Source organism: Triticum aestivum, chromosome 5D (assembly GCF_018294505.1).
Source record: "Triticum aestivum cultivar Chinese Spring chromosome 5D, IWGSC CS RefSeq v2.1, whole genome shotgun sequence".
NCBI classification, from domain to species: domain Eukaryota; kingdom Viridiplantae; phylum Streptophyta; class Magnoliopsida; order Poales; family Poaceae; genus Triticum; species Triticum aestivum.
In genome coordinates, this window is record NC_057808.1 from 305,173,713 (window position 1) to 305,196,801 (window position 23,089).

The window sequence follows — 23,089 nt, forward strand, 5'->3', positions numbered from 1 at the left end:
GTCGAATCCGGCCGCCCCGTCATCGAATCTGCCGCCGAAGATCCAGCGCACCCCCACCCACGCGCACTCTATAATCAGCCGCCGCCATCTTCCATCATCCCACCTTGAGGAGCGGTCAACGCATTCACCTTGCCAGGCCTTACTGCCATCAATGCCACCACAGTGCCCAACAAGGAAACCGTCCTACATGCGTCCATCAAGTTGCGTCCGTCGTTGAGACTCCAATGTGCCATATGTCGCGCCCCAAGACTCGTTGTCATCGACACGGTCGATACGACGCCACTCCGCCTCCAACTGATCACATGCCTCAATCGGCTCCCCCACCGGCAGCTCCACTATCCAAGCTCTCCCAACAACAACACACTCCTCGATAACATTCATTGACGACTCCACAAATGACGCCTCCATCGAGGTAGTGATGTCGAGGACAACACCGCCATCCGATCCGGCAAAACCTGATCTGAGGTTTCACCCAAAGTCACAATACGAGAGGTTAGTAGGTGTGACAGATCCCGGACGGCACCTCCAAGGAGGGAGACGCCATCTGCGGACGTCATTGTCGGCGGCACCAAATGCTCCCTATAGGTGAATTGGATATCCACCTTAAATTTTGCTATTGATTTTGTTCGTCACAGCACACCTATCGCACCTTCATCGAATTTTGCAACTACTGTGAGAACTGAGCTGGTGTGGTGAGCAATATCAGGGGCACGTTCAAGAATCAGCTACTTTTATGTGATGATATGCTCATAATTTCATCACTAAGAAAACTATTATTCATGACAGCTGGTGCTGGTGTTATTTAAAAGTATCCCCTCACCTGGTTTCCCAGAAATCGATCATTCCCATTCTCACGGGTACTACTAATTACAACTAGAAAAGATCTTTAGAAAAGCAAAGCTGTTAGGCAGCTTTATCTTCGACCTTCCAGCCTTCGCTTCCTGGACATTTCCTGTTCACCGACTCTTTGGACGCGGCTTGGTTAGAAAATAATAATGTCTTCTTTCTCTTTTTCCCTTTCGAAAAGAATTATGGTTGCTCTTTTGAACTGCAATGTTCTGATTTATCAAAGCGATTCTCTTTCCAGAACACAAAAGATCTCACTCGCTTTGAGTTAGCTGTTTAGTTAATTAATTATATCACCAACGCAGGATTATTTCACGTGTGGTGCACTGCACACTGTGTAGCTCATCCACGGATGATATAATTTCTCTATGAAGTAAACAAATTTGAACATGGCAAAAGACTAGTCATTTTCATCAATTAACAAAAGGTGTGATAGTTGTCCCTCCTTTTGCTTTTCTAACAGAAATTGTTGCCATAACTGTTTGCGCGTGCTCTTCGGCTCAGATGGCTCTGCTGGACCTGGCAGCAGCTGGCGAGACCTTGGGTGGGCACTGGTACGCCCTGCGACGACGGCTACCGTGTTCTCTTCGCGACATCCACGTCGGTCACCATAGGCAACGGCGCCACGACGACTTTCCGGCACTGCAACTGGCTCGGGGGGCGCCCACGGCGCATCGCCTACCCCCTGTTGTACAACCACTCCACCAGGAAAAATAGAACGGTGCATGCTGCCATGCAGGGAGACAGATGGCTCCTCGACCTAAGGCACGGCAACGTGGAGGGCATCGTGCCGCAGGCCACTATGCTGGCATGAGAGCTTCGGGCAGCGGCGCCGGAGATGGATCAGCAAACAAGGGACACCATCTCGTGGAACCTCGCCGGCTCGGGCCGCTACTCCACCAGCTCGGCATATAAGGCCCAGGTGGAGGGAAGCAATAGCTGTAGTTTCAAGGCGACCATCTGGAAGGTGTGGGCGCCGGGCAAGAACACGATGTTCCTATGGCTGCTTCATCTGAACCGGCTATGGTGCAACGACATATTGCAACGGCGTGGATGGCCAAATGGATATTTCTGCCCGCTCTGCATGCGCAACCTTGAGAGCTCAGTGCACCTCATTTGGGACTGCCTGACGACCATGCAGGTGTGGAGCACGACAACAACATGGGGAGGCTGCTCTGCCCTGCACCCGGACGGTATCGAGGGACAAACAATCACTGCCAAGGTCAAGATGATCATCGACGCTGCCGCCCCGGCAGCCCGGAAAGGCACCAAATCCATGATCGCACTCATCAGCTGGCTAGTCTGGATGGATCATCGACGTCACCATGACGCCAAATCCATGATAGTTTTTTGGTGCATCAATTTTGTTTTCTTTTCTTGGCAAAGGCATAATCAATTCCTAATTCATGTTTTAAAATGTGTTTACTATTTTTCTTCTGCTGATTTTACCGTTTACGAAGGAGCATTTGAGGTTGCGAGTAGAAACTCTATGTCCAGATTAATTATTCTTCCATTTTTAGTGGATCCTTATAGAAATTTGTCAATCTATTTACACTAGAAAGTAACATAAATTACATCCAGGTCTGTATACCACATATCAACGTCTACAAGCACAGGAGCGAGCTGAAAACGCACCACGGTCATTGCCCTCCCTCGCCGGTGCCGGGCAAACCTTGTTACTCTTCTTCCGATGCCAATCGATAAACTATTCATTTGAACATTGTGTAGCTCATCCACAAGGAATCTATACCGTGTTGTCTATGGTCTTTTTTTCCTTTTTGACACAATCTCCATACGTACGAGAGTGATTAAGCACGGGTATAATTAATTAAGGCAGTTTGCGTACGATTAACCCAGCGGCGTCTCTAACTCGTATAGCTCTGCACTCAAGCTCATGTCATGAAACAGTAGCGTGTACGTATATGTCATGCATATGCAGATATGCCCTTATCTGCGTCATATCATTGCTCCTTTCCTTTTGTTGCAATCAACATCATGCCTTTGTTGTACTCAAACAAGGTACTGGAAATTCGGAACGATCTTTTATTTTATGTTTGCAGAGGAGGAGCGAACAATGTTTTTAAAAGACAAACTATCATTTACGCCATCAAATTGCTATTTTCTGCACGGGCAAGAAATATGTTATTGTTCGCATATCATGACCGCAACACGGTTTCGCACGCCAGGTCATATTTTGCTTAGTAGGGATTTGACTTTTTCCTGGGCTTGTTTTTGAACACAGTACTTGTCTTAGTTGATCAACGCAAGCAATGTTCTATCCAAGCACAAGCTACCTTATGGATGAACTTCCGGAGCATTTACATGGACGAGTGACGGGACACGGTCAAAATGCACGTTCTTGGCCTCTTCGTCCATGGTAACTCATAGTACTAGCTCGGAAAGTGAGAGGAAATTATGCGCAGCGCTGGAAGTGGAAGATCGACAGAGACACCTGACAGACCAGCGCCCGTGCTAACCGTAAACTGGAGACAGAGACATTCACTCACTAGATTGCCATCACTAAGCACGTTCAGGTAACATCCGCCGAAGGGACAGGTTAGAGAGCTACACCTACGCTGGTACTTCTCTACAGATGAGCTACACACTGCTACACTAGTTATATACAAAATCTGAGAGTTAGAAATCACGGAGGCATCGCTGCGTGACAAAGGCTTGATCAAGATGCAGATTCGTCGGGGGTCAGTGATTTCGCATCGGGCTTCAACGAAACTGAGATTTGGTTGAGTTTTCTATATTTTTTCGACATAACAAGCGCAAAATTCAAATCGTCGACCTTCTGGTGGCAGAGCTTCTGCGGATTCTTCATCATCATTATATTCGCTTTCTCTGAACCTTTCAGCACGACATGGGCGATGCTGAACGAATCCCCTTTCTCAAGCGCGAATTGCCATTCATTGGGTGTGATGTGGAACCAGTCCTAGTTTGAAGTCACGGTCGCCTTCACCTCCACATACTCTGCGGCGCCACCCTCGGGAGTGATGACAATGTCATAGGGAAGCCCCGATTCCTTCTCTTCGTTCACCCACTTGACATTGCTAGGTCCCAGCTGCCCGGCAAGGTATTGGTGTACCGCAGCTTCACCAAGCCTGCCGGTTCTTGACCGCTCATCTGGCTTTTGAACTGTGGCTTTACCAGGTGTGCCAGCTCCTAGCTCGCTTCCATCTTCTGCAACATCAGCAAGTTTCTCATCAATGTCGGTTAGCTCAGTTTCATCAATCAGACTTGGTGAGCTTCCTGCTTCCAAGTCCAAACAAGCAGGCTCATCATCAACTTCCATTGTACTCTGTACGCCTAGCATATGTTCTGTTGTTGAATTCTCTTTCACGACATGATCCCCTTCAACCTTGATGGGAACCGAAGTATCTTCCATGGGTCCACACACGACAGGCTTGCTAAGCTCTGATGAAGATGCAATATCATTCACCTTTATGTCTTGCTGGCTTATGTAAGAGGTTTCAAGATCAGGTGCTGTTTCAGGATTATTCGGAGGGTGGCATTCAATGATTCCTGGGTTCTTCTTACGCTTGAGGGGGCGTCTGGGTTCATCCGGAGGTTGGAGTTCAGCTGTTGGGGAACTAAATATTTCCTCGACGACAAACGATGAAGAAAAGGACCAAGCAGGTTCCTGTTCAGGCAACAGAGGCACCTTCTGATTATTGACAATAAAAAACTCAATTTGTTCCACTGCGGAGCCAGATTCTGACATGGTTTTGACCATGTGAAGAAAATTTGCGAAGTGTAGATCAACAGATCCATCAAAGAAAAGTTTAGAAATTTCCAGAAGAATCGAATGTGAATCAGCTTCTTGAGTAGCATATAAAATATTTCCCTGGAAATGAGTAACAAATAAAATCAATTTCAAAACCGATAATATTAGTTAGTGAAAAATCTGAAAGTTTCGATGCAACGCGTCGAGCATGTCCATAGTTGACAGTAAGGTCGACATCACATCTTATTGCTAATAAATGCAACATAAGATCATGGCAAGATAATTTATATCGCTATTTTCCAGCTGTACAATATATTAGGGGCTGAGAATATATCTAATTTTTTCAGGAGAGTGGTTTTTCTACACCCCAGCTTGGTGTTTTCAGGTGTCCTGTGAGATCTTTAAGAAATATTATCCTACCAACATGCATAAAAGATGGGATAAATGATGACAATGAGTCGGTACTAACTATAAACACTGAAAGAAAGTCAGATACTAACCTGTAAAAGACAAGAGCATTCAAATCTTCCCTCACAAGAACTATCACGTCCTTTCAGCATATACTTGTAGGATAACTTCTCAACAACAATAACTTCAAGACTGCTAAGCTTCGTGGCCTCATTTTGCTGAAATTTATTGTAAGTATCTCCATGCATCTTGTAGATGTAACGTTGCATATATGGTAAAAGCCAATTAAGTAAACTAGCCTTTCCTCTGTTGTTCCCTGTACCAGAATGCATTGGTTCGCGATACACAACCTGTGTGAAGGTGGCAATTGTGGATGAGAATCATACAACAAATGGTTGATCTAAAAATCATACAACAAATGAGCACTAGCTATCACAAATTGACTTGAATACATATTGAGCGTATGCTCCTACTTCCTTCTGATAAGCTCAACATTTGAAGGGTCATTGAAGTAAATATGCATGTGTAACTGCACAACTGGCAACACAACGAGGACCATATACCTAATATGGTAATTTTCTGTAATTTATTGGAAAAATCTGAACTCGTGAGATTAAATGATGAATGAGGCTTACGGTTTTCTATCATTACTCAAACTCATTGTATTAGTCAGTTACAAACAGATTTAATAAAACTCAAAGAAGATTAAGATCGCTGGGTTCAGGCAAAAGAATGAGCATATATTGTGCAAACTCACACTGAAGTCTCAGTAAGATTTTGGGAGTAAAATACTAAATGTAAAGGAAAATTCAGCAGGAGGGTTAGATTTTGGTCTGCAACTCCATTTACTTCCGAATACTAAAAAGATAGAAAATAAATTTGGTTCAACTTAAGGCACACAAAATTATTTGATTTTTTTGCTAGGATACTTAGTATTCTTCTTCACAATTTTATACTGAAGGTTGAACTTCACAGATATCCTGATTTTGCACTCTGTATGAGAATTCAACTAACATACCAGAAAAAGGAAATATGCAATACAACATACAAGCAAGAATGCCACTTATCAGAATATCGATTCTGTCGTGTGATACGATCTAAACAGTTTGGTGATTCTTAGATTCAGAATCTATGATTTACGATTGTGACAGCTATGATCATATGATTTGAGATCTTATGCATAGAGTTCCGATCCAATTCATAATCTACGATTTTGACAACCTTGTACAAGATCAACAGAATCTACGATTCGGCGATTCTGACAGTATGACCATATGTTTGTGACCTTACCATAGAGTTCCGATATCTATGATTTTGACAGCATTGTACAATTTTTTTATTACCTTAGAAAGTGCCGGAATACCTATAATGTTCATCAATGCAGCAACCCTCCCATCGAGTTTTTGTTTGTCATCAAGAGAAAGTTCACCAAATTGTATAAATTCGACCTCACGAGTGTTCTGAAATTGCTGCTTCAGCTCATCGTCATCTGCCCAGCAAACAAGACCAAAAGATGGATGGAGGGACACCCATCTGCAACCCAGGGTTGGCAATACTGTTGTTTCCAACTTCTGAAGAGATTCTTTCAAGAACAAGATATCGTCCATCTTATAACTTCCAGAATGGAGATCATTAGCCCATCTCACAAATACACGAAACACCTACATAGAGTGCCAAAGTGGATTTAATAATGTAGACGAAATCGTCTAGCAGAAAGCCCTAAGCTACCATAAATTGTAACTTTTTTTGGCCCCGAGGGAGTAGAATCATATTAAGGCTGAAACTGCCAGCCCTACACTATGCAGGTTTGGTATTTCGTGCATGAAAAACAACTTACATGATTGGCTACTTGTGAAGGCAATGCAACACTTGATAGCCGGAGCAGTATCTCAAGGTACTCAGATGTCGTTGGTATCTTTGGTACACCACATGTCTCAGTAAAGAATTCATGGAGGCTTGGATAAGCCACAGATAACATCTTTCTCGGAAACATATTCCCCTTCATTAAAATGGATGCATATATCTTTTCACAACAGCCTGTTGGGTCATGCCAATACAAATCATTTGAAGACATAAATCTCCCGGTTACAGAATCAGTTGATGGTGAACCATGCAGTGGTGTAAATATAGAGCAGAGTGGTAGGAAATCGCGTTTAATGTTGATATCTCCACTAGCGGCACCTTCTGACATGAAGGTGTAGAATTTGCACATCTGGTCCATTCTGAAGAAAATGCAGGTAAAGAATTGCAAGATTATATGGAGCTATGGAGAAATAGAAACAAAATATATATCAAGTATGTACTCCCTCAGTCGTAAAATATAATACGTGTTTAACTTTTCAGTCTCCCATGTGCGATTTTGACTACTTTTCATTTAATATAGCTACTTGTTTTAGTAAAGGACATATATGGCATAAAAGTATTTTATAAGAAAAATGCAACAATATTGTTCTTCCATACCCGATTCATATACTTTCACAAATATTAGTGGTCAGAATTTCAAAGTGTTGAAAGCGCACATTATAATGTATTTATATCTTGGAAAATGGAGTGCCATGTAGTGTTGTTGGATAGCTGCAAATATTTAAGAATATAATTGTCCTTATACAGTTTAATCCACATTCTAAACTTGCATAGCACATAATATTTAATGTTAACTTTTGTGACAGAATATTTATCTAATGTTACAGCTGAAAATGGAGTGCCATGCAGCGCACATTATAATGTGCATTCTAAAGTTGAACATAGGCGAATAGTTTTGACATGTCAAGATAACTAAATAAGTAATATCTGGTGTTTGACAAAAATAGGCAAAATCTGACGGTCAAGCAAAAAATAAGTAATATCTGGAAATGTCACCGCATGTTCTAATTTATAGATAACATAACATTCCTTGGTGTGAGACAAGATAAAAGTTAGTACATTATTAGAAATTTAATGAAATAAATCACTCCAAAACAAACCTCATCCCACCTTATCCTTGGTGTGAGACAAGATAAAAGTTAGTACATTATTAGTAACTACAAACTACTAGTAGCATTTTTCTGTTGTTCAAACAGTAGATGGAGACACCCCATACCTTGCACTAAAATTAGCTTGTGATGCTATCCAGTGATTGAGGATCAATAAAGCGTCACTGTGGGATACTGTTGTCTTGAATCCAATGTCCTTCCTAAGTAATGTGCTTGATAACTATTCCACAGGAACAAGACATTATGATGAAAACACAATATAGTTTGGCAAGGATAAACTACTACCAAGTACTCCCTCTGTAAACTAATATAAGAGCGTTTAGATCACTATTTTAGTATTCTAAACACTCTTATATTAGTTTACGGAGGGAGTACTAACCAGTGGTTTAGCATATGGGGCGACGCTGCCAAGAAGAGAGCGCACATTTTTAAAATCACAAAATAGATCTCCTGCGTAATGAAGGTCCTCATCCATACTTGAAGTTTCGCAGACACTTCATAAAGGAAGAGTCAACTTTTCTCTTTTCACCACAATCTGTTGCATTTGTGAGACTCCTACATTTTGTACTATAACAATCATTCCAGTATTTGTCTAGAACCTTCAGAAGATATATACGATTTTCTCACAAATTCTTTGAGGTGAGTATTGATAACATAGTCGTCAATTCTGGCGACTCCCAGTCATACACAATATAAGGTGTTCCAGGTATGCCACCTTGGAAGGGAGTACCATTTTGAAAGTCATCAGCCTCAAATATATTTTTCTCAACTTCCATTACCTGAACAAAATCGGTCACGCCTAACTGCTCGAAAAATTGCCTCCAACTTTGCAAATTGAATTGCAGTGAAGCGGAACTATGATGTGTCAAATAACAAGTGTCAAGTTCAATCCATGCCATATCTACATTCTGAAGGAGCTTGCCTATGTCCACAGAATTTCCATAATGTTTACTGAAGTGAATGGGTACATCAGCTGGGCACTTATAGCCATTGTTCGTAAGTAAGACAGGCATCTTGCGTAATTCTGAGACAATCTCTTCTTTCTCTGGGTTGCAGCTTATACAGGGGGCCTGAAGATGTAGCATGATAAAACTCATATATTCTGTCATCATTTTCTCTTCTGGATTAGCATCTGTAGCATTAGACAATGACACCAGGATGTGATTTTTTATAATGTCATGTCCAGACAACTTCAGCACACCAACTTTCAATAAAATATCTATAAGGTCATTTGTTCTCGTCTCTTCGACAATGTAACTATTTTTGCAGGACATGGAGAGGATGTGTGGGCTCACAATGCGAAGGCTACTGTACAGAACTGGGAAGCTCTGCATGCTGATTTTGGATCCAGGCGGAGAGTCGAGAAGATCACAATTCAACCATATTGGGCCATCTGCTATACAGCGAAATGAACCATCTGAAAGTGGGATGCATTGCATTTTCCTGAGAGAACATAAAGTATCACTTTCAAAATTTGTTCTAAAGGGAAGATCCTGAGAAGAATGAGACAGCAACGCCGAATGAAGTGTAACAAACCAAGCACATAGCCATTCCAGTCCCAGTGACTCAATGCAACCATCAATTTGGCAAATAGATGACATAACATCAGTCAAAACTTTCGGTCCATACTCATGTATACCTAAGGCCCTTGATAATGTATCGGATACAGTAACATCTTTTGATAAATATCCAAGGTGAAGATGTTCATGGAGTATGGTATCAGGCAATAGCTTTCTAGCCTGTTCATCCCAACCCCTTAGTGTGTTGCATGGGTGGACCCACTGCAAACTGGAGCCCTCCAAAACCATGCAGCAGGTCAGGCGCAACTTGGAAAGGATCAAATGAGGGAGCTGAGAAAAGAACCCATGAACTTCTCCCGGTAGAGGCACAAAACTCATCAAGGCTGTAACAGCTTTTCCAGGGCACTTTCGGAAGCAAGGCAGAGCACAAAAAGATTCTTGTATGCTAACAAATAAAGATGGGAATTCAGACAGCAACCATTGGTTCCATGCGCTATCTGCATCCACTTCTTCTCTAGAAGAAGGCAAGACAAAATCTCCTTGAAGAATGAATTTAAGACCGTAGTACCTTAGAGGAAGGAAAGCAAACACAGGTTGTTGCTTTAAATAAGGTTCATACTCTCCATCCTCTGTCTCCTGCAAAGAAAATGCCATAGCTATCTCTGTGCTACAGACATCATGACGAACAAGCGAGCCCTGTAATTTCTTAGTAACTACCAACCAGCTCACTGTCTCATTCCCATGTGAGATTTTCACAATGCCATCGGCAAGAGATTTTCTTCTCATTATTAGAAATTTCTCACTGAGCATATTTTTGAATTTGATGCATTTTAGCCTGTGAAGGAACAAGAGCAGAGATGGGTCAAGATCTGAAAACATGGACACGACGGAGCACATACCAGTGCCCTCCCTGAAGTTTGACCTGAAAGGGAGCAAAATACAGGTGTTCCAGGAGGAGCATGCATCGTGCTATCTTCAGGAGATAACATTCTACTCAAAGAGTTAGTATCAAAAGGTGGAATTGCAGTCGGCAAGATAAAACCAATCTGGCCTTCTGTAATGTCGAATTTCACATGAAAACCATTTGAATGGATCTCTGGAGCATCAGTTACCTGCAAAAGAATGAATATGTATTTGTCAAAATTAGGATAATATGTAACTCAAAGCAGAACACAAAGTCTTAAAAGATGGAAAAGGACAGGTACACGCACAGTTAAACTGACTGACGAAACAAGAGATATATATGCACTTAAGATGGTAGCCATATATATTTTTTAAATGAAAAAAATTATATTTACACCTACCCGAAATACTGACTTGAATCTAATGCCTTTATTTCCAATATACCCCATGTTTGACCCTTTCTTTGTAGAATTACCAATGTCACACAACGCTCTAATGTTATCAGCAGAAAAGCCCGTCTCGTTATTAAGAACAGCAATTCCATCATCCTGAAGAACAAACGCTAATGTTGGTTCGACATCCTTGAGATAAGTATTGTCATCAGCATTCTGTATCTGAAATATAGAAGAATAATGACACCAAATCGATATCTGCAGACACACACCACTCCCAAGCACACAGAAGAAATAAAATAAAAGAGGAATGAATGGGACTAAAAGCATACCAGCTCAAGGATTATGTGAGAGTCCTGGGAATATAGCTCTTGTGAGAGACAATGAAGGGCTCTGCCAAGTCGAGCATGCTGCTTTTTCAGCAAGCTGCTATCAGTATAACTTAGTGTCTGATCCAAACCAAACCCCTCTTGACGTATAGTTTCAATAATAAGAGCTGCTTTCTCAAGATTTATTTCTTCAATCGCTGGGGGCTTGTTAGTAGCTAGTAATTCAGCCATATCTGCCTTGCTTCCATCAGGATCTAAATCTTGTGCATTTTCATCATCTATAGCCTCCAAGCCAGGAAACGATTTACTTCTCTCATTTACTACCATGTCATCATCTGTGGTAGTAAGCATGTTAGTATTTTTATGTGGATGACCTCCAGAAACAGCCGATGCATGACAAGAAGATGAATTAGTTTCTCTGTTTCCATAAGCATCTTCAGTCCGACATGTTGTGGGACAATCTTCAACCCATTCAGCGATTCCAAGTGATGATCCAATGTTGCGAAGCATGCAAAGCTGCCAAGTTTCATTGCATGCATGCAAGATGGATGAATAGCAATTCTTAGCAACAGTCCGAAGTCCTGACAATAGCATATCTGCTGCCAGACTCCAGAATTCAGAAGGTAGATGGCCAAGACAGTCTAGTATAAATTTCGCGATCAACTGAAGAGTGTGGTCAATGTTTAATAAGCTTTTAGATGTAATCTTTCTTACACAAGTGTTTTCAGGATTTCCTTGAATACGACCAATATAATGAGAAGAAAAGCTATGCTGTTCAGCAATTTGTGTATGCACTTCCTCGTACATATTTTTCCCCCTTCAGAACCAGTGCTGATCAAATCAATGTTGCTATTCATTATAGCATCTATTGCTCGTTGTGCATAACACTTCAGTAACGAAATTGGAGCATTGCTAGAACCATTGTAAATGTGTAGCAAGGATAGCAGCTTCACTGCCACTTGAAACGGTGATTGCTGAATGACAGCTTCTAGAAAATGCTCAACAGTGGCTGATGGATCTATTCTAACGAACCTGCCATCTCTGGTCACAATGCATGATAAATCTTGAATTGGACCTGTATTTAGCAACCAATGCATTAAGGAGCCCAGTGAAGGAGCAAACAGCATATCCCAATTTGACCAAAGAAGAAGATCAGACAAGAAGGGAGCCTTGAGTAAGCATTTAATTGCTTCTTGTGAAGAAACTGAACTAGGATAAGATTGTGGAGCAATATCATTCTCCAACACATCACCATTACCTAGCAAAATCCCAGACCAGCGTTTCTGCAACAGTGCAACGGAAAATTTGGTGGTGTTTGTCTGCATGCTCTTTCTTTGAGCCTCAATAGTGCCAATGAGTCCTCCTAATTTGTTTTGCGCTATATCAACAGTGATTGTTGGAAACTGCCTTTTCAGAAGCATAAGGAGACTATCCACTGAAAATTCACCATTTTCCAGCCAGTTACTCTCAGCTTGACAGAGTAAAACTTCAATTTGTTAATGCATTACACAAACTTCCAGAGAGGAAGAACTAGAAAGCTCCCCATTTAAGAAACCACTACAGTTAGGGGGGAAATGATGACCATGTCTATCCAAAAACTGAAGGAAAGACCCATGGCCAAGAGCACTAAATTGATGGGCTGAAAAATGGCTGGTTACCCATGATTCACATTCATGAAATTTCTTCAGAGAGAAAATATTCTTCAGTTGCAAAGATCCTTCACTTACTCCAATGTTGGATTCAAAATATGCAATTGTTCTTTTGATGACATCATCAATTGGAACACCTGCACAAACCAATGTCAAATGTGAATAGGTCTTCCGCATATACTTATGGTTCTGAAAGGGCAGTTTCCAACAACACCCGCATAACAGTCTTGTCTCCGCCTCTCCGAATGACTCGGTAGGCCCAAAATAAGCGAATATCCATTTCGGCTCCCGTGCTCATCTGATCTCAGTGAACAGTAAAAATCAAAATAAACACTAGAAAAATAAAAAATAAACGTTTTTTTCTTTTTTTGCATGGAAGATATTTTAGTGCGTGAGGTCCGCTCCAAATTTCAGCGCATTTGGACATCTGAGCAGCTCTCAGCAAAAAAAACGGTCCCAAACAGTAAACTTTTTCACAGACCCCAAAAATTTTTTTTTGGCTGAGAGCAGCTCAGATGTCCAAATGAGCTGAAATTTGGCACGAGCCTTACGCACTAACACATCTTCCATGCAATTAATTTTTCTAGTATTTCTTTTGATTTTACTGTTCATACGCAGGAGCAGATGAGCTCGGGAGTCATTTAGCCGCTCTCCAAAATAAGCAGCTATTCACGCACGCACGCACAGACATACGCACAAAAATAAGGAGGGGGGGGGGAGGGGGCTGAGGGGAGAGAGAGAGAGAGAGAGAGAGAACTGTCTCGAGGTTTATTGCTGCCCTCATTACTGCATCCAGGTTTATGATCCGTGCCTTCAGGAACGGCAAGTTCTAATGACGGACATAAAGGAGCTCCAATTGATCTAACCTGCATATATTCGGGTAAAAGGTGAATACAGATACCAAAATGGTAACATTATGTCATAACAGGAAAAACCTCTAGCTGGGGGGAATATAAAATGAATCATAAATATTTAGCTACATTACATAATTGGACATTAATGGACGCAACAGAGTGAATAGAATAAGCGTCAACATAGTAAGACTGACTTTGATATCGTACATATATGTGGATACAAGCTAGAAGCTACAGAAAGGAGCAAACAAAACATGAAATGGACTGTCGTACATATCATTCAGATCTCTTTGTCCCCGCAAGAAAGTATATGTTCCTCTATTTACGTCATGATATTTAAATTAGTGCAAACAACTAGGATCATGTTTCAGATTAAGTGCAGGGGAGTGTCAAATAATTTTTGCAAACCACATAAACGAATTTATGAAGTAGAGAAATTCGCAACTACAGGGAGATCCAGTATCAACCCAACCCGATAATAAATTTAGGTTGAGTGGATTTTACACCCAGTGGCCAGATATATCATGTGACAGCTGACTCGGAGCTAAAACGAGTAGAAGCAGCATCCTCACCATACGCACAGCATGGGGAGAAAAGGAAATAATTCAAGGATATGTGAGCAGACATATAAAATGTATAAATTGCATATAAACAAGATAATCAACTTACAGCAGCATTGAGCAAGCCAATGGAAGGGTATTGCGCGAATATTGTTTTCACTCTGTTCATTTGTTCTGGGGTTAGCGTGTCACAGTTATAGCTGTTTAGCATGGATTCCAGGATCTGCATGATGACAAGTTAAAGAAGGTTGCATCAGAAATAAAGAGGCTGGCTGAACTGAACACATCATCATCTGACCTCTGCTTTCAATGATTTTAATGCGTTGAGATGCAAATATGGATCTATGAGTTATGATGGAACAAGTAGCATATTCATAGGGTGATGATTCCTCGAGATCCTAGTTATTATCTCAACGAAACATGGATTCACCATTACAATATGTAAACTTATAAAACATACCGTGCCAACTGGATGTTTTAGGCACGGCTCCCTCCAGGTTGCTATAAACTCCTGCAGCTCATCAGAGCTCAGGGTGTATGGTTCGTCTTCATGTTTTTGCTGCTTCTTCTTCTTCTTCTTCTTCTTCTTCTTCTTCTTCTTCGAGGGAAGTTTGGACCAAGAGTCCGGGCAATCCCGCTGCTTCTGAAAGCTGAAGAGAGATGGTTTTTCTTCATGTTTTTGCTTCTTGATGGGCCGTTCTACCACCCGAAACCAAGAGGCCGGCCAATCGTGACCGGACATTTCATCATCTGAATCAACGCGCATACGAAAGCCCGGGACCTTCTCGACAGTAATTTGTCCGCCTTGAGATCCGCCGCCGGCCACGATACCAGAAGAAAGTGCGGCCGCCAGGTGAGCAGGGGAGCCGGCTTGCTGGCCGAAGCTGGGGCCACCGCCACCGCCACCGAATCCGCTCCCATCACCAAACACGATCTGGCCGGCATTATCCCTGCCGCTGCCGAAGTTGCCGGCGAACGGGCCAGCGCCGGCGCCGAAACCAGCGGTTCCACCGCCTAGGCCGACACCGCGGCGGCCGCCGTTTCCTTGTCCAGCGCCGAAAGTCCACGCCATCCCTGCATGCGGAAGGAATCCTCACAAACGACCGAGATTGGGTGGGGATTCGAGAGGGATTGGGGAGAGGGCGAGGGAGGAAAGGGGAGGCGATAGAGAGGTGGGATTAAGAGTCTTAATTCTTCAGCGATAGTCTCTGGGTTCTGTTACGCAGGGGTTTTTCCTTGGACAAATGACTCCCATTGACCGCACGATCCAGCGGCCACCCGCGCGAGCGTGCCTGCAGCCTCCTGCTTTACTCTGCTTCGGCCCCTGAGCCAGGCTCGGGGGACGCAGGTGAGGAAAAGCGAGGCCAAGTTCATGCGATCACGGAGATGCCACGAGCTCGTGCACATCTTCGAAAAAACGGCAGGAGAAATTGGGGTCAGCTCAGCCACACTCACCTCACCGCTCGAACTCCCGCCATCAACCCCCCCATTTAAGACAATAGTTGATCAAGCAAAGAACCTCACCATCTTCATCTATGCACATCACAAGACTTTGGCATTGATGAGGGTTGCTACGAAAAGGAGAGATATCATAAGGCTGGGGGTGACAAGATTTGCTTCTGCTTTTCTTACTTTGCAAAGTTTGTTGGAGAAGAATGATGCTTTAAGGTGTATGGTGGTTGAAAGAGCTTGGGAAGAGATGAGTCATCTGAAAACAAAGAAAGGCAAGGATGCAACGGCAACGGTGATGGATGCTAACATTTGGAAAGGTGTGCTCCTATGCATAAATGTGTTTGAGCCATTGGTGAGAGTTCTTCGTTTGGTTGATGGGGATATTAAGCCATTGATGGCTTGGCTCTATGGAGGGTTGGTGAAGGCCGAGAGGGAGATGAAGGATGCATTTAGCAACTTGGAGAGGAACTACAAAGATACTATGGCCATTGTTGATAAGAAGATGAATGGAAGGCTTGATTCACCATTGCACATGGCCGCATATGTGTTGAACCCACACTATAGTTATGCGGATAGCTCCATCTTTACCATTGCAAATGAAGGCTTCTAGGAGTGTGCTGAACAATACTTTGCAAACGATCCAGATACTTGCATGTTGGTTGTCAATGATGAATTTCTGAAATATGAAAACAAAGAAGGACCATTTAGGAAGAGGCTAGCAACAACATGTGAAAATAAGAGCTATAGCCCAGGTATATCAGTATTTGCTTGCTTCTACTGCCCTTGCATTGCTACTGCTTGTTACTGCTCTAGCTGCTGCTGGCTTGCTGCTATAGCTGTTGTTGTTGTGTATGCTGCTATTGTTGTTGTGTATGTTGCTGCTGTTGTATATGTTGTTGCTGCTGCTAGAGGCTGCTGCTAGCTGCAGCTGCTTGCCAGCTGCTGTTATTTATCCAATTGTTGATGCTAAATGTTGCTCATGTTTGTGGTAGTTGGTTGGTGGAAGCTTTATGGTGGAGAAACACCAACTTGAAGGACATGGCTATGAGAATCCTCTCTCTGACCTCTAGCTCTTCCGGCTATGAAAGAAACTGGAGCGCCTTTGAATCGATATATCCTCTCTCTACTTGTTTGTCCAATCTCTTTTTTTTTGTTCTCTAATATTCTCTCATGTTATGTTTAACTTTAAATCTTTAATATGTAATTGTAGATACATACCAAGAGAAGAAATAGGCTCACAACGGAAAGATGCAATAATTTGGTCTTCATAAGGTTCAATAATAGAATGTTGTCTAGGAAACAAAAGCTCCTGGAGAAGAAAAAATGGGATGTGCTCATCAGCATCGATGCTACCGAAGCTCAAGGATTTCTATTTGAAGGAGGGGGTAATCATGCAAATGTTGTTTATCTTGATGAGGAGGATGCGGATGTCCATCCAGGTACGGGTATATCATGGGATCTACTTGGTGAAGCAATGGGAGCATAAGAGGAACTCCAACTTCGTAGGAGTGCAAGAGTGAGAGACCTTGAGGAGGAGGAGTTTGAATCCGATGGTGATGAAGAGATGGTGGATGAAGAAGAGATTGAGTATGACGATGATTGAGAGGCATTGATCAAATTATCATGTATTTGCATTCATGCATTTATCTTTTGTTTGTTATTTGTTATGTAAGAGACTATGATGGAGTGGTGAGACTATCGCGGATCGTGGTCGTGTTACTTTGGTATGACCGTTTGGTAGAACTAAGCAAGTTTAAGAATTTTATTTGTTATGTAATATGCTTGCTTCTACTTGTGAAGTTGTGAACTTGTGATATGATCTGCCTATTGCATTGCTTGTTTGCTACTTTGTTAGTTTGCTTTGATTGCTCATTTAATTTGGCGAATCTAGGAAAGGGAGAAGGCTATGAGCCAGAGCCAATGAGATAAGATTCATATTACAATTTGTGAATTTACATATGAGTATATGATATATAATGCTTTGCTTCATTGCTGGTTGCTGCTCCTAACATCTTGTCATCTTCCCTATGATGTATGTAGCTGCTGCACAATGCATTGGAGGGAGAGGATCAAAGGACAACACACAAAGAGGGAGGGGCAACATATTGGGGAGAGAACTGCTACTTCTTGAGTTTTGCGTTGATTTTTTCCTTGAAGAGGAAAGGGTGATGCAGCAAAGTAGAGATAAGTATTTTCCTCAGTTAAGAACCAAGGTATCAATCTAGTAGGAGGCACAAGCAAGTCTCCAATATATGCACCTGCACAAACTAACAAACAGTTGCACACAACGCGAAAAAGGGGTTGTCAATCCCTTTACGGTCACGAACAAGAGTGAGATCTAATAGAGATAGGTATAAAAGATAAATAAAAGAGCAAACTAAAGTAAATATAAATAAAGTGCAGCAAGGTATTTTGGGGTTTTTGGTTTTATAGATCTGAAAATATATGATGGGAAATAGACCCTGGGGACATAGGTTTCACTAGAGGCTTCTCTCTTGAAGAAAACATACGATGGGTAAACAAATTACTATTGATCAATTGATAGAAAAGCGCACAGTTATGATGATATCTAAGGAAATGATCATGAATAAGGCATGACGTCCGTGACAAGTAGACTGAAACAATTCTGCATCTACTACTATTACTCCACACATCAACCAACTCATGCCTGCATCTAGAGTATTAAGTTCATAAGAACATAGCAATGCTTTAAGCAACATAACATGATGTAGAGGGATAAACTCAAGCAATATGATATAAACCCCATCTTTTTATCCTTAATGGCAACAATACAATACGTGCCTCGCTGCCCCTTCTGTCAGTGGGTGAGGACACCCCAAGATTGAACCCATCACAAAGCATCTCTCCCGTTGCAAGAAAAACCAATCTAGTTGGCCAAACCACACTGGTACGCGTCAGTGTTATACAAACGGTTTTTAACCCCTTTCCGCGACGTCATTTGGAACCGTTGCCAAGTGAGTGTGGGCGATAGAGGGTCCTTCCCACATGACCCAGAAACCGTCGGGGATAGGCCCTCCTGGGACACAGGCTGGGGCAAAATGAGCTCGTGTGCGATCGGGCGAGGCATCGAAACCCAATCATTTCCATTCGTATGTACATCCCCACACGGTGAATCCCAGAAAAACATTTCCATTCGTATGTGTATCCACACAGTCAATCCAAGGAATATGTTTTCGTTCTTATGTACATCCCAGACAGTCAATCCAGGGAAAATGTTTCCGTTCGTATGTATATCACACACAGTCAATTCAAGGAATACGTTTCCGTTCTTATGTACATCCCACACAGTCAATCCAGGAAAAACGTTTCCGTTCGTATGTACATCCCACACAGTTTTATGTGTAGGCTCGTGTGTGAAAGGTGTAACTATCACACACGCTCTGTCTTGGTTAACTGTTTGCTTTTATCAACTACATCACACATGATTTGATGAAGAAAACTGTGTGGCATTGGGCTATCCATCACAGGTGCTTTTACTGCTAGAACCGTTTGCAAAGTTCCATGACACATTTAGCAGGTTTATTAGTTTATAATTAATAATTCCAGTATTACGCAAATTCACATTTCATATCGAACAGCTGTTTGCCAATTTCATATCAGGCACATAAATATATTATAACATCATAGTACGATAGCTACATGAAAACAGCACAGTACAACATATAGCTAGTTCAACTTCATAAGAACAATATTAGAACAATATATTCATTCCCTAATCGAGATCATCCAGGATCGTCTTATCCACCTCTTCCTTCAGTTCAGTAAGAACCTGTTTTGCATAGGCCAACTAGGAAAGTGCCTCCTCCTTCGCCAACACCATCTTAGCAAAGTCTGATTTAAAAAATCTAAGCTCATTCTCCACCTTCCTCTTTTTATCCCGCATCTTCAAATATTCTTCAGCGTTGACAACATTTTCTCTAAGCCTACCTCTGTTCTCTTCCTCATACTGTTGGGAATCGTAGCATAATTTTAAAATTTTCCTACGCTCACCAAGATCCATCTATGGAGTATACTAGCAAGGAGGGAAAAGGAGTGCATCTACATACCCTTGTAGATCGCAAGCGGAAGCGTTCCAATGAACGTGGATGACGGAGTCGTACTCGCCGTGATTCAAATCACCGATGACCGAGTGCCGAACGGACGGCACCTCCGCGTTCAACACACGTACGGTGCAGCGACGTCTCCTCCTTCTTGATCCAGCAAGGGGGAAGGAGAGGTTGATGGAGATCCAGCAGCACGACGGCGTGGTGGTGGATGTAGCGGGTCTCGGCAGGGCCTCGCCGAGCTTCTGCGAGAGGGAGAGGTGTAGCAGGGGAGGAGGGAGGCGCCCAAGGTTGTTGTACTGCTGCCCTCCCTCCCCCCCTTTATATAGGCCCCCTGGGAGGGGGGGGGCACCGGCCATGTCCCATCTAGATGGGGGGGGCGGCGGCCAAGGGGGTGCCTTGCCCCCCAAGGCAAGTGGGGCGCCCCCCCCACCCTAGGGTTTCCAACCCTAGGCGCAGGGGGAGGCCCATGGGGGGGCACCCAGCCCACTAGGGGCTGGTTCCCTTCCCACTTCAGCCCACGGGGCCCTCCGGGATAGGTGGCCCCACCCGGTGGACCCCCGGGACCCTTCCGGTGGTCCCGGTACAATACCGGTAACCCCCGAAACTTTCCCGGTGGCCGAAACTTGACTTCCTATATATAATTCTTTACCTCCGGACCATTCCGGAACTCCTCGTGACGTCCGGGATCTCATCCGGGACTCCGAACAACTTTCGGGTTTCCGCATACTCATATCTCTACAACCCTAGCGTCACCAAACCTTAAGTGTGTAGACCCTACGGGTTCGGGAGACATGCAGACATGACCGAGACGCCTCTCCGGTCAATAACCAACAGCGGGATCTGGATACCCATGTTGGCTCCCACATGTTCCATGATGATCTCATCGGATGAACCACGATGTCGAGGATTCAATCAATCCCATACACAATTCCCTTTGTCAATCGGTATGTTACTTGCCCGAGATTCGATCGTCGGTATCCCAATACCTTGTTCAATCTCATTACCGGCAAGTCTCTTTACTCGTACCGCAATGCATGATCCCGTGACTAACGCCTTAGTCACATTGAGCTCATTATGATGATGCATTACCGAGTGGGCCCAGAGATACCTCTCCGTCATACGGAGTGACAAATCCCAGTCTCGATCCGTGCCAACCCAACAGACACTTTCGGAGATACCCGTAGTGCACCTTTATAGTCACCCAGTTACGTTGTGACGTTTGGCACACCCAAAGCACTCTTACGGTATCCGGGAGTTGCACGATCTCATGGTCTAAGGAAAAAATTACTTGACATTGGAAAAGCTCTAGCAAACGAAACTACACGATCTTTTATGCTATGCTTATGATTGGGTCTTGTCCATCACATCATTCTCCTAATGATGTGATCCCGTTATCAACGACATCTAATGTCCATAGTCAGGAAACCATGACTATCTATTGATCAACGAGCTAGTCAACTAGAGGCTTACTAGGGACATGTTGTGGTCTATGTATTCACACATGTATTACGATTTCCGGATAACACAATTATAGCACGAACAATAGACAATTATCATGAACAAAGAAATATAATAATAACCATTTATTATTGCCTCTAGGGCATATTTCCAACAGTCTCCCACTTGCACTAGAGTCAATAATCTAGTTACATTGTGATGAATCGAACACCCATTGCGTCCTGGTGTTGATCATGTTTTGCCCTAGGGAGAGGTTTAGTCAACGGATCTGCTACATTCAGGTCTGTATGTACTTTACAAATATCTATGTCTCCATTTTGAACACTTTCACGAATGGAGTTGAAGCGACGCTTGATATGCCTGGTCTTCCTGTGAAACCTGGGCTCCTTCGCAAGGGCAATAGCTCCAGTGTTGTCACAGAAGAGAGTCATCGGGCCCGACGCATTGGGAATCACCCCTAGGTCGGTAATGAACTCCTTCATCCAGACTGCTTCCTGTGCTGCCTCCGAGGCTGCCATGTACTCCGCTTCACATGTAGATCCCGCCATGACGCTTTGCTTGCAACTGCACCAGCTTACTGCTCCTCCATTCAAAATATACACGTATCCGGTCTGTGACTTCGAGTCATCCAGATCTGTGTCGAAGCTAGCGTCGACGTAACCCTTTACGACGAGCTCTTCGTCACCTCCATAAACGAGAAACATATCCTTAGTCCTTTTCAGGTACTTCAGGATATTCTTGACCGCTGTCCAGTGTTCCATGCCGGGATTACTTTGGTACCTTCCTACCAAACTTACGGCAAGGTTTACATCAGGTCTGGTACACAGCATGGCATACATTATAGACCCTATGGCCGAGGCATAGGGGATGACACTCATCTTTTCTCTATCTTCTGCCGTGGTCGGGCATTGAGCCGTGCTCAATTGCACACCTTGCAATACAGGCAAGAACCCCTTCTTGGACTGATCCATATTGAACTTCTTCAATATCTTGTCAAGGTATGTACTCTGTGAAAGACCAATGAGGCGTCTTGATCTATCTCTATAGATCTTGATGCCTAATATATAAGCAGCTTCTCCAAGGTCCTTCATTGAAAAACACTTATTCAAATAGGCCTTTATACTTTCCAAGAATTCTATATCATTTCCCATCAATAATATGTCATCCACATATAATAAGAGAAATGCTACAGAGCTCCCACTCACTTTCTTATAAACACAGGCTTCTCCATAAGTTTGTGTAAACCCAAACGCTTTGATCATCTCATCAAAGCGAATGTTCCAACTCCGAGATGCTTGCACCAGCCCATAGATTGAGCGCTGGAGCTTGCATACTTTGTTAGCATTCTTAGGATCGACAAAACCTTCCGGCTGCATCATATACAACTCTTCCTTAAGGAAGCCATTAAGGAATGTCGTTTTGACGTCCATCTGCCATATCTCATAATCATAGTATGCGGCAATTGCTAACATGATTCGGATGGACTTCAGCTTCGCTACGGGTGAGAAGGTCTCATCGTAGTCAACCCCTTGAACTTGTCGATAACCCTTAGCGACAAGTCGAGCCTTATAGATGGTCACATTACCATCCGCGTCTGTCTTCTTCTTAAAGATCCATTTGTTTTCTATGGCTCGCCGATCATCGGGCAAGTCAGTCAAAGTCCATACTTCGTTTTCATACATGGATCCTATCTCGGATTTCATGGCTTCTAGCCATTTGTCGGAATCCGGGCCCGCCATCGCTTCTTCATAGTTCGAAGGTTCACCGTTGTCTAACAACATGATTTCCAGGATAGGGTTGCCGTACCACTCTGGTGCGGAACGTGTCCTTGTGGACCTACGAAGTTCAGTAGTAACTTGATTCGAAGCCTCATGATCATCATCATTAACTTCCTCCCCAGTCGGTGTAGGCACCACAGGAACATTTTCCCGCGCTGCGCTACTTTCCGG

The 23,089-nt window shown here is 43.1% G+C and overlaps 1 protein-coding gene across 4 annotated transcripts; it reads right to left on the bottom strand.

The window, feature by feature from the left end:
* Positions 1-3,330: 3,330 nt before the first annotated feature.
* LOC123121372 (protein NO VEIN) lies at positions 3,331-15,442 on the bottom strand. 4 transcript variants are annotated; one of them, XM_044541327.1, is made up of 11 exons: positions 14,624-15,442; positions 14,273-14,386; positions 13,507-13,615; positions 11,104-12,886; positions 10,781-10,927; positions 8,336-10,588; positions 8,064-8,176; positions 6,822-7,206; positions 6,328-6,645; positions 5,077-5,334; positions 3,331-4,696 (listed from the first exon to the last, which is right to left on the bottom strand). In XM_044541327.1, exons 6-11 carry the CDS (start codon positions 8,429-8,431, stop codon positions 3,785-3,787), a joined length of 2,082 nt encoding a protein of 693 aa, XP_044397262.1. In that variant the 5' UTR covers positions 8,432-10,588; positions 10,781-10,927; positions 11,104-12,886; positions 13,507-13,615; positions 14,273-14,386; positions 14,624-15,442; the 3' UTR covers positions 3,331-3,784. The 4 variants fall into 4 exon arrangements, with proteins under 4 accessions (XP_044397262.1, XP_044397261.1, XP_044397263.1 ...); XM_044541326.1 differs by having other exon boundaries at positions 10,781-10,993; XM_044541328.1 differs by having other exon boundaries at positions 8,381-10,588; positions 10,781-10,993; positions 14,624-15,441.
* Positions 15,443-23,089: the final 7,647 nt, after the last annotated feature.